The 12,664-nt window shown below is 33.2% G+C and overlaps 2 protein-coding genes across 2 annotated transcripts; both read right to left on the bottom strand.

Annotated features, from left to right (window-relative positions):
* Window positions 1–7,345: 7,345 nt before the first annotated feature.
* On the bottom strand, window positions 7,346–11,011 carry LOC142521761 (putative nucleoredoxin 1). The gene is given in 5 exon segments (XM_075624952.1): window positions 7,346–8,065; window positions 8,067–8,135; window positions 8,214–8,693; window positions 8,783–9,262; window positions 10,623–11,011. Coding segments are annotated over 5 exon segments (1,758 nt in total). The 5' UTR covers window positions 10,740–11,011; the 3' UTR covers window positions 7,346–7,453.
* A 214-nt stretch (window positions 11,012–11,225) lies between these two features.
* LOC142521988 (glucan endo-1,3-beta-glucosidase-like) lies at window positions 11,226–12,242 on the bottom strand. Its single transcript, XM_075625164.1, has one exon. The coding sequence runs from the start codon at window positions 12,240–12,242 to the stop codon at window positions 11,226–11,228; it is 1,017 nt and encodes a 338-aa protein (XP_075481279.1).
* Window positions 12,243–12,664: the final 422 nt, after the last annotated feature.

Below are 12,664 nucleotides of genomic sequence, written 5' to 3' on the forward strand. Positions count from 1 at the left end.
TACTCAAAATATTCTAATAATCGTCTGTTAGTATTAAAGCTTGTGTTGCAATATTATTATAATACGGAGTAACTAAATCTTGAAAACGTTATAAAGTATGAAGCAAGTGATATAAAGAATTCCATCTAATTTCAATAGGAAGAGGAAATTTTTTAAATTTAATTCCGGTTGATTCGACTAGTGTTTTCCAGTCACGTCCATATCTTCTTTCACGTAATAATTTCCCACATAATTTGAATTTTTCTATTACAGTGGACATTTGTTCATCACATGCACATTTAACACATAAGTTGATAATATGACACGCACATCTAACATGAAGCAAATTACCTTCTAAAATTGGTTTTAGTGAATCTTTAAGATATTTAATTGCAAGAGTATATTGGCACTCGCATTATCTAAAGTTATCGACATTATTTTATTTTGTATGCCATAAATCTTAACAACATTTAAAACATATCTAGCGATAGTGTATGCGTTGTGAGACGATTCTAAATGATCTAGCGCTAAAATTCTTTTTTGCATAGTCCAAGTTTCGTCAATCCAATGACATGTAACAACAAGATATGATTCATATTTTAAATTAGTCCAAATATCAGTTGTCAAACTAACTCTACAAGAAATATTTGAAAGATGCGATTTTAGTGTTTCTTTATATTCTTTGTAAATATCAAAACAATATTTCTTAAGTGTGTGCCTAGAAATATTGTGAAACCACGGTAAATATATAACAATAAAAATAATACGGATTATAGATAAAATTATAATACAATTATTGAATATATTTGGAGATATGATAGCAAAGAAAGATATTGATTGTAGAGAAATGAAAAGTTGAGAGAAAATTGATATGTGAAATGTAAAAAATGACTTGTATTTATAGATGAATTTTGGGGTTATAAAAAAGATTGTATATTTGCACTTTGGCCCCCAAAATTGGGGGCCAAATTGATAAAAAAAACACTGCAGATTTCAGTAGCCAACGGCTACTGAAATCTGCAGTGTCCAACGGCTGCAAATGCAGCCGTTGGCCTGCTTTTTTCAGCCCAACGGCTGCATTTGCAGTCGTTGGGCAGTCTTTAGGCCAACGGCTGCAGCAGCCGTTGGCCCAAAAGGCTATTTTCTTTTTTTTAAAATTTTTTTTTTTTTTGAATTCGGGTTTGGGACCGGTTCCGGGTCGGTTCCGGATACGGTCCTGAATCGGTTTGAAACCGGACCCGGAACCGGTTGAACCGGTTCAGAATATGCTGAACCGGTTCAACCCACAAACCAATGAATTGTATATGGTTTCGGGTCCGGTTCTTTCATTCCGGATCCGGTTCCGGGCTTAACGGACCGGTTTCGGGTCGGTTCCGGTCCGAACCGGTCTGTTAAGCATGCCTAATTTAACCGATAAAAACTCGTGTGAGACGATCTCACGGGTCGTATTTTGTGAGACATATATCTTATTTGGGTCATCCATGAAAACATATTATTTTCTATGCTAAGAGTATTACTTTTTATTGTGAATATCGGTAGTGTTGACCAATCTCACAGATAAAGATTCGTGAGATCGTCTCACAGTAGTCCTACTCAATTTAATCGAATGAAATGTTTAGTTATAATTTTCTGTATTGCTTAGTTATCTAATCAAATAATAGGATTAACATTACAATATTATCATTTATATTTTTCTTTATTTATATTAATTAATTTTTGAAAATTATAAAAATATAATTTATTGATTTATCATCCGTCAAACCGAGCTTTTGCCGCTTTATCAAAAATTTTATAACAGATGGTAACAGTTCAACTCAAATCCTTTAAACCATACAAAAGCACACGCACTACGTTTTGATTGTTCTAACTATTAAGGACAATTATTGCACCAAACTATATTTCTTCCTAATAATTGCACAATTAAAAATCAATAAGAATCGAACCTGTAACTTTAGCTTTGATGCCAATTGTAGGACCGATAGTTTGTCTTTTTATAGCTTGTGGTAACGCTGCAACTCAAATATTTTAAACGGTACAACAACTCAAACACAATGTTTACCCAACGGAGACAATTATTGCATCAAACATCATCCTATTCTAAATTTAATAAATTAAATCAAACATATTATTATTTATTCAATATTATTATATATCTAATCAAAGATGTTAATAATCATAATATTATTTCTCTATACAATCTTATCAACCCAATTAAACAGATAAGAATTTTAAAATATATTCATAAGTTTTTTTTTTATAAATTTTTCCAAAATTTCCTTAGCTTTTAATTATTTATTATAATTTGAGTGCCATGTTGATTTCGGGATTTAGAGTTTTCAAACGGGTCAACCCATGTCAGGTCGGGTTGGCCCGACAAAACCCGCCATCTGTTAGGCCAACCCGCGGGCCGTCCCCCGCATCTTCAACCCAACCCAAATTGGTTATGGGTAGGCAAGCAATCCCGCAGGCCAAATTACAAATAAAAAATAAAATAAAAAATTAACTGATTATTTAATTAATAAAAATTTATAGAAATTATTCATAAAATCATTAATTATTGATTTAACATTTTAAAGTAGTTAGTAAAAAAATTTTAGAACTTTCCCTACAAATATTTAAAAAAATCTAAATCTACGGGTTAATCCAACCTGCCGTGGGTTGGCCCGCTACCTGCGTGAGCTGGCATGTCTTTAAATATGTTGAAATATTTTTATTGATGGGTTAGGCTAACTTGACAAACTCAATCCGAATTGACTGCTTTATTTCATATTGAGTAGGTTTTTTGTAAGACGGTCTCACGAATCTTAATCTGTGAGACGGATCAACCCTACTGATATTCACAATAAAAAATAAAACTCTTAGTATAAAAAATAATATTTTTTTATGGATGATCCAAATAAGAGATATGTCTCACAAAATACGATTCGTGAGACCGTCTCATACAAGTTTTTGCCCTGAATATCTTTGTGGCTATGCATCATGCCCTCAACTAATTTATGAATTGGTTTTAAAATTTCACTGTTTTAACTTAACATAATTTTTTTAATAATATGATTTTTTTTAGTACACAAGTACTTTTTTGGAATATTCATAATTCCAAATAAGCACAGCCCATTCAATTCGTGGAATGAGACTAGGCCTAAATTTTTGCATACTGTAGCTTTCTATTCTATCAACTTACCGAAATGGATATATCGAAAAATACATGTTTATTTGTCTCTCTCATTTTCAATTAACAACTAGCTGCTTTGCATACGCGATGTGTGTACAGTTTTTTATAATTATCTATGGACTAAAGTGAAATTTGACAAATGATCGAGGGACTAAAGTACTATTTGAATAATTGTAATTAAAAAAAAGAACAAAAATGTTTTTTGAAATTAAAAAAAATAAAAACAAAAATGTAATTTTGATATCAAATGAGGGCAAAATTGGGAAACAAAAAACAGACCAATTTTTTGTCTCTATTAGGGAGATTCTTATTTTCAACTAGCTACTTTGCACACGCGGTGCGTGTGTACAGTTTTTTTGTAATTATCTATGAACTAAAGTGAAATTTGACAAATTATCGAGGGACTAAAGTGCTATTTGTATAGTTGTAATTTCAAAAAAAAAAAAACAAAAACAAAAATGTTTTTTGAAATTAAAAAAATAAGAACAAAAATGTAATTTTGATATAAAATGAGGGCAAAATTGAGAAACCAAAGAACATGCCAATTTTTTGTCTGTTTTAGTTTGGTTTATTTTTTAGAACCTATTTTTTTTTTTTCAAAATAAAAAATCAATATTACCACCTTATTTGTAATCTTTTTACCAAAAATATTTTGTTACATTTTCACTTTTCGATACTATCACTATTGTTACATCATTTACGTTTCAGTGATTTAATAATGACGTTGATATAATGTATAATTACAGAGCGTAACTAAATTGAATTTAAGAAAAAAATTAAATATTTACGAACAAATATTTTCAAAGTTAGACAAACTGCTAGCCAAAATGCTATTGCATTATTCAAAGACAAATAGATAACTGATAGCCAAATTGATCAAAAGTCAATTGATGAAGTCTAATTGATAACAGTTTATCTCAGTCAATCAGTTAACCCAATTGTACAAAAATTCTCGGAAGTTTATCGGTTTACTCGATAATTAAGAATCAAAGCCCAACTGAATTATCGGATAAATTTTTTTGTACTAACAACCACTGATTCTCAACAGAATGTCATAGTTCATGCGCAATACTCAAAAATATACGATCTGTCAAAAAGGACGATGACACGACAACAACGACGTCTGTATTTGTAAACAAATACAAGATTCAAAAAGATGACCGTTGCAAGCAAAACTTGAAATAGATCAGTCATGCATACTTTAAAATAGATCTGAATCTCTTAGGAAAAATGCTTTTACACAATCAAAGCTTTCTGAGTTCAACATTCTTCTTGAAGAGCTAAACTGATCGAACCAAGCATACGATGATAGTTTAAAATATGATCATTTAAAGATCAATTCGTGCTTAAAATATTTTTTGAAATACTTGTAATTGAGAGTAAGAAGTTTTACTGCTAATTTGTTTAAAGAGTGAAGTATATTAAGAGTTTCAGTTAGGCGGTGTAAGTCCTGTTAAAGTGGATGATTTCAAATTATTGTGATTACCAAAGTCTTTTAGTATAATCTTGGCGCAAGAAAGAAGCGGTGACATATGAGTATTGAAATATCCGAATATCTAGAAACAAACTCGTGTCATTTATATTTCAATCATTCTATTTTACTTTCCAATTGATAGCCCAATTGATTTTTATTTAAGCCATTTCGTGTTCAAACCCTTTCAGTTACTATATTTCCGTGCAGTTTCCACTGCCGACTTACTGAGAACCCAACTTATAAGAATTTAATTTCAGTGTTGCTAACACAACCGAAATATTTGTAAAATTTGTTGAGATTATTTATTCACCCTTTCTCTAAATCAATCTCATATCCTAACAAGTGATATCAGAGCATATTAATTATTGTCTTTGAACATTATTCAAATAAATGGCTTCATTTAGCAAAATCCCAATGTTTTCTAATTATGATATTTTGGCTATATCTCTCATATTGATAATTGAAATGGAACGATTCAGCATGAGTTGTGGAGCTAAGAAAATGATATAAATATATTATTCCAAAGTTGAAGCCCATATTGGATATTAAGAAGATGAAAAATCACGATGAAAATGTAAGTTCTTCATTATATGAATAACAAGTTCCAGCTTACATAAATCTAGTATTTTGAACATATCTCTTTCATACAAACTCGAAATCGAGTGGTTCTTGTTTATGCGGAAAGGTAATGCGAAGGGCTACACTTTCTGTGTTATTAATTTTCCCAAAAATTAGTGAATCAAGAGATATAGTTTAGTAAGGCTACCAGCTCGACTTGGACCAATTGGGTGACCTACAAGACTTCAACTAGCCGATCGAATCAGGTAGAGTAAAACCAGCTCGAGTCAATCTAGCTCGGTCAATAGAAAAATCAGTTCGATCTAAAAAAAATGGCCAATAACGCAAATATGACCGTTTCAATATCAGAATCGTAGAGAATATTTCATAATAGTCATATTCTCGTTTGTAATGTTAATATCATTATTGGAGACCATAAATACAACATTTTAAAGATTAAACAAGAGATTTTGATAGAGATTAAAAGTATGAACAGATTATAAAAGAAAAATGATCTAGAATAAAAACAATCAAAAGAAACTGAGGGTGGGAAACAAAAAGAGATACGAGCTTTCAAATATAAATCCTCCTCACTTGAAAAAAGTTTGTAGAACACTCTTCCATATTTAAGTATTGAAGAATAAACCATTTAATGAGACCTTACTCACACAAAAAATGTGTTTTTATGGAATATTTAAGATAGAGTCTTCTCATAAATACATTAAAGAATGTGTATAAGAATATGTATTCTTATTGTCAAGAACAAAGAATGTGCTAGGAGTTCCAATCGAGAGTATAATATCGGTTAGATCGAGTTCGTACAAATGATTTGTATAAATCAAAGTATTCTAATAAAATTCTTTCAGAAATAGAAAAATAAGAGATTTGGAATGATTTAACATTCGAATTCCCATAAAAAAATTCATATCTCTTTACTTTATCTAATTTGCTTTTTGTTACTATTTTGATAGACATTGTTGAAACATTTTGTATTCTTATAAAATACCAAAATGTTGTATAAAAAATGTTTCAGCTACACTATTTTTATTATTGCAACTGAGATTCTTTTCAACGTTTTCAAAAATGTTTAATCATTTGTTTGAGGACGTAACCAAATCGAGTCAACTCAAGTATTTTTTTGTATTTAAATTATTGAAGGTGAATCAAGTTCAGATATACTTAAAAAAACTTGAACAATATATACTTTTTATGAATGAAAATATACTATTTTTGTTATTTTTAAATTTTTTATTAAAAGATATAAATATTTACCGATAAATTCCTATCATCTTTATCATTTTAAAGAAATTTTATGGAGTTTAAACTCATAAAATATTTGTATCTAATTATGAGTAACAATGAAAATTTATTCTTATTACAAGAAATAACGTTTCGAAAAGAGTGTTGGTTATTTGGATAAATAGTTTATAATTTTTAAAATTTTCATTGTACCAAGTAAATATTTTTCTAAAATATATTTCGAATACAATAAGACAAAAACTTGTGTGAGACGATATCATATGTTGTATCTTGTGAGACAGATCTCTTATTTGGGTCATCCATTAAAAAATATTACTTTTTATGCTAAGAATGTTACTTTTTATTGTGAATATCAGTAAGATTAACCCGCTCACAGATAAAGATTCGTTAGACCGTCTCATAAGATATCTGCTCTTTAGTAATTAATTGGAGTAAAACGACATCTCTTTGTTGATGATTGGTTTAATTTAAAAATACACGTGGCAGAGCAATAATTACCAAAAAATTATATATAACATATGAATAAAATTAAATAATAAAACAATATATATTATATTCAACTCGTTATAGTCTCACCTTTTAAAATCATGAAAATAATGATTTATAGTACGATTTATTTATTATTTTCTAATATTACTTTTAATATAAATTAATGAAAAACATCTTAACAACTATATGTCACACATTTGCCGTAGAAATACTACATATTACATAAACACGTGATCAATTTTAACTATAATCCATGAAAGGGTGCAGAACGATAAGAATCATAGATATTATACATTCAAAATCGAACTTCGTATAAAAATCGAACTTCGTATATGATCAAATCGAACACATTGAACACGTTGTGTGCGTAAAATAATAAAAATAAAAAATAAAATAAACCATACAGCACAATCTCACACTGAAATATAAAGCACTTGATAGCAACCATTTTCAGTAATTGTCTGATTATTACAACACAAATCAAACCTTAAAATACCTTTAATTGTATGAACGCTGCAAATTTATTTCTTGTAACATTGGCCTCCATCACAAATCCAACCCTCTCCACCCTTCTTTTCTTCGACTTCTGGATTTTCCCCCTCAACTTCAACTATTTTCCCCTTCTCATCAGTATCAAAAGCACATCTTGGATCCAAATCGAAGTCACAATCTTCACAGTAATATGACCATATTTGTCCCTCTTCACCGCAGCTATCGCAATTAAAGAACTGACGTTTCGTGAGATCGAGCTCGTCCTCGTGTAGCACAGATTTCAACTTTTTCGGCCATCCCTCGGCCATTTTCTCATATCCTTCTTCAATCTCTTTGAGGCGTTCGTCGGTGAAGGGATACGCTTCTGCGCCGTGACACATGATAAGTTCTCTGGCATTGGTTGTGATAGTCTTGCCTGTTGGCCCGATTGCCACGAGCATGGGGATGCCACGAACCTTAAATAAGCGGTTCAATGACTCCTTCCTTTTATCATCAAATGGGATAGCGAGCCATGGCATCGATGAGAAGAATTCGTCAAAGGCATTCTGGTCTGTGTCACTCGAGATGAAGACCACTTCAAGTGCATTGCCTTGTTCTTTGATCTTTCGATAAGATTCTACAAGCTTGGGTAGGAAGGCGCGGACATGGGGGACACCAATGGGCCGAGAAGTAAATAAGTACTGTTTTTCCAACAAGATCATGCACCGGAATCTACACAGAAAAAAATGGTTAAATAGGAAAAACAAACATGAGAAATGAGGCAAATACGATGAATATACAATAATGTACCTTGACACCGTCTTTTCCGATCACAAAATCACAATCTTTTGACACCAAAATTGATTCAAGAGTCTGTGCTTCCAATTTCGCCTTCTCTATCTCTTGAAGTTCGATGAATTTCTGGGGTGTGAAAGGATATGCCTTCGTGCCGTGCTCCTCAATGGCTTCAGTGACATTGGAATGCAAAGTTTTCCCGTCTGGCCCAATTACAACTACAGTGGGGAGGGTATTGAGATCAAAATAACGGACTAGCTTCTCACAAAGTTGGTCCTGTACAGGGAGTGAAAGCCACGGCATTCGTCCAAACTCTTCTTTAAAAGATGGTTCATCATCGTCAAGGGGTATCAAAACAATCTCAAAGTCATTTTTCTCTTCTTTCAAACTCCCATATACTTCAATGAGCTTCGAAGTAAAAGCAAGGCAATCTTTGAATGTGGCCAAAGAGAAATATAAGCCAACAGTTTTACCTTCGAGCTCAGCAACACGCACCTTGCAATCCGAATGACAAGAAACTTTTTTATAACGAGAAGTAAAACTAAGTTGTACATTACTGTGGGAGGTACACGTAAAGTACATACCCTTTTCCCATCAGCAGTTATCAAATAATCCCGAGACCGGGAGACAAGCAAAGATAGCAGTGACTGATTCCTCTTAGATTCTTCTTCTTGTTCCTTGAGTCTTCCAATTGTTTCAGGATCAAAAGGGTAACCTTCTGCTCCATATTCTTGCACAATTGCCACTCCTTCAGTAGTCAATACTTCTACTTTTTCGTTCAAAATTGCCAAATGAGGTATTCCTCTGACAGAGAACAAATCATCCAACTTTTCACGAGTCTCGGATTCAGAAAATGGAACAGCAAGCCAGGGCATTTTCGAGAAATATGAACTAAATGACTCGTTATCTTCATCACCAGACACGAACACAATCTCGAATTTGCCATCTGGAAGGAGTTGATTATACACTTCGACCAGCTTTGGAGTGAATCGTTGACATGGACCACACCATGATGCAGAAAAATATAATCCAACCACCTTTCCTTTCAGACTATCCACTGTAACCTGGTCAATATTATGAAGTGTTAGGTAACCTTCCACCTGTAAAATAAATAGCTAACGCATCTATAAACTTTTAGATTGAATTTAGATCGAGTTATTTGAAATCAAAGATTTTAAATTCATTTCAACTGTTCGGATACTTTTGACACGGGGAAATATCAAACTCATCATCTTTAAAGTTAACCTCTAGCATGAATGCTTACAATGGATTTTAAATGTATATAATATTAGTGTCATTTGGAATACGAGTTCCAACTGATTCACCCACATACACTCCTCCCACTAAAATAAAAAATCAAAGCACAATGCTATTGCCAAATATAATATACAGATTCAACTATAGCTGAAGAATGAATGCCAGTACAAATCCTATATGTAGAATTGACCAAAAGCTATAGTTAATGTCATGATAACAATATAACACAAATCTTTTAGATCATACAACAGTCTTTCGATCGTTTTCCTAGCTAAAGCAAATATTGCATCCCAACACAACATAAGCCGACAAATTCACCAATTGAATTGCACTAGGTGTGGGCAAATATTGCATCCCAACACTGCCTATGCCGAAAAATTCACCAATTGAATCGCACCAGGTGTGGGGTTGAAAGATTTGATTTCGTTGGAGAAATTTGATTTGAGTCAATGATTTAAACCTTGATCAAATTATTCGAGCAAAAGCTTAAATTTAGAAGGGATTAATTTAAAATCTAACTATATGAAAACTATCCACGCATCTAAAATACATTCGAAACAAAAATTCCAAATGATACAATCCAATCATATCCTATGTCTCTTTACTTTTCCTTATATTAGATCAATTATAAACAAAGCATGCTAAAACCCAAGGGCCACAACTCCACCCGTGACAAAAAGAGAAGAATGAACGAAAGCTATTCAAGAGACTAAACAGAGACACACAGAATAAATCAATGAACAAGCCATTGATATATTCACCATGACCATCATCATAATCTTCCAATTTCTCAAACATATGCAAAGTAAAAAGGAATATATTTTAAAGATTCTTCATTTTAACCCAGAAAATCAGTACAAGTTAAATAATAAAATCACCAAAAAAATCATGTTTTAGATTCAAAGTAAAGAAATTTTAATACATCTACGATAAACTCAATCACCTATTGAATGGAAAAGGAAAAAAAAATTGGATCTTCCTGCAAAATAGTACACTCCCAGAAGCCGAAGTTGAAATCCCAACCAAAAAAGGAAAAAAAAACACTGGTAACAGATAGTTAACTAGCAGCCTACAAATCAGTCCCTTATAAAAATTTCGAACCAAATAAACAAAATTAAGCTCAAAAGTAAGAAAATAAATATATTATCAACAGATGGAATGGATGACCTGATCACCATTGTTCCGAACAAGGAAATCCCTGTTTGCAGAGCATAAAATAGCTTTGAGATCATGTTTAGCATCCTCAATATCAACATCCAAGGAACCCTTTTGTTGGCCCTCCATTGTTTTTCTGAATTTCAACTTCAAAAAACAAATATATGAAATCTTGGACGAAAATCGATCGCTCAAGTCTCGTGGAAGAACCTGTGACTGAAACAGGGATATATATTTAAGAATTGATTCAGATATTTTTGTGGTAGGAATCTTTTGAGAGTCTTCACGCGTATTGAGAATTACTGCCAGAAATTGAGATGACTCGGAGAGGAGTCGGCGCCACCACGATGCTGATGCTTTGCATTTATCCTCGGATGATGCTTTGCTTACTCCTATGTTTCACTTGGAAAAGCAAAAGTGCTCTTTTTTTATTAAATTTCAAAAAAGTGAAAAAAAAAGAAGGGAGAAATGTGAAGTTTTTTTTTTTTATCAATCTGGGCCGTACATGGAATCATATGGTTCTGATCAATCTTGGTGTATACGAGGTCATATTATCCACACTATACAATAACAAATTCAACCAATTGCATAATATAAAATTAATATAATGTGAATTTAATTGAAACTAATATCATAAGCTTTAATTCCATTGACTCCAAAAATGCCAAAATGCCTCTCGTACTCTTCCCCACTCTTCCCATTCTCATCAAATAGATCAAACAAGAAAACCTCTACCCCAACACCAGGCCTTTTAGGTGTTCCCACATTGTTCAACGCCCTACTCACAACATTTTCACCATAAGCCCTTGCGTTTTCGGCACTAGCTGCCTCACCTCCCCCGGTCGGCCACCCTGTTTCCGTCACCACCACGGGGATCCCCATGAACCCTTCCCTCTCCATAGCGTATGCGAACGCGTCAACTGTTGCATCAAACATGTTTGTGTAACCAAGGTTTTGGTCTATCTCAACCGTGGACGATGACCTAAACAAAGCATAGTCTAGTGATACATATTGTTCACTGTTTATGTAGCTAAAAAACGGGTACACGTTGACCATTAACGGTGATCCGGTGTCCTGCAAGAATCGTAAGAGCGGGGTTAAGACTTGTCTAAGGTTAGGATCGAATGAACCGGATGACGGAGGGTATGAGTTCGACAATATCATCGAGGCATGAGACGATGAAATCTTGATCGTGTCACCAAAGCCTAGTGTTTGTAGCGCTTGGTATAAGTTGAGGATAGCGGGTACTACATATGGAGTGTAGAACGGGTCCTTTAGGTAAACCTCGTTTCCTACGGCTAAGTATCGAACTTGACTAGGCGCGACGTGGGCGAAAATGCTGGATTGGACCCATTGGAGTGCAGTCAACATTGTGCCATTGGCTAGTGTGGGGAGGATTTCATTAGGGACGCCTATCATGAGCTCGATTCTGCTCCCCGAGAACGGTGCCAAGGCTTCGGGCTCAGGGTTGAAGAGCCGTATTCTCGAAATTCCGTTGGATTTGAGGAGGCTGACCACCACGGAAGGTGGTGGTAGGTTGTTCGCCACTCGGCCGTAACAGACTCCTACAGGTGCAGCATTTGCTAGGAAATGTAGGGATAATAAGATGTAAAGGAGTAGGATTTGATCCATAGTTGCCATTATTTGAGGTGAAAATTTAATGGGATGATTTGTGGGAATTTTTCTACATTGTCTGAATTTGTGGAATACTATATATATTGGTCAGCATTATGCTGTGAGGACCGTTTTAAGTTTGAATTTGGTTTGAATTTGATCGGACAAGTGCATGTCTAATGAATGAATTGTGCTACTAGCTTTTAGTTCCACTGTTGTGCGCCTAATTAAGTATAGGCAGATTCAAAATGCAAAATGTATCTATAATGAATCTTAACAATATGTATCAAGAAAAATTACCACTTTTTTGTTTGTAATAATTTAATTAGATAAAATCTGATTTTAATAAAATAAGTTGGATTTTTTTTAACAGTTGTAGTCAATTGTTTTCATTTGAGTGCTGATGTTGCACCGTATAAATAAACCAACAACGAAAAAAA

Source organism: Primulina tabacum, chromosome 13 (assembly GCF_025594145.1).
Source record: "Primulina tabacum isolate GXHZ01 chromosome 13, ASM2559414v2, whole genome shotgun sequence".
NCBI lineage: Eukaryota > Viridiplantae > Streptophyta > Magnoliopsida > Lamiales > Gesneriaceae > Primulina > Primulina tabacum.

Coding starts and splice junctions, on each gene's coding strand:
- LOC142521988 (XM_075625164.1), bottom strand. CDS start 12,242: ATGGATCAAATCCTACTCCTTTACATCTTATTATCCCTACATTTCCTA.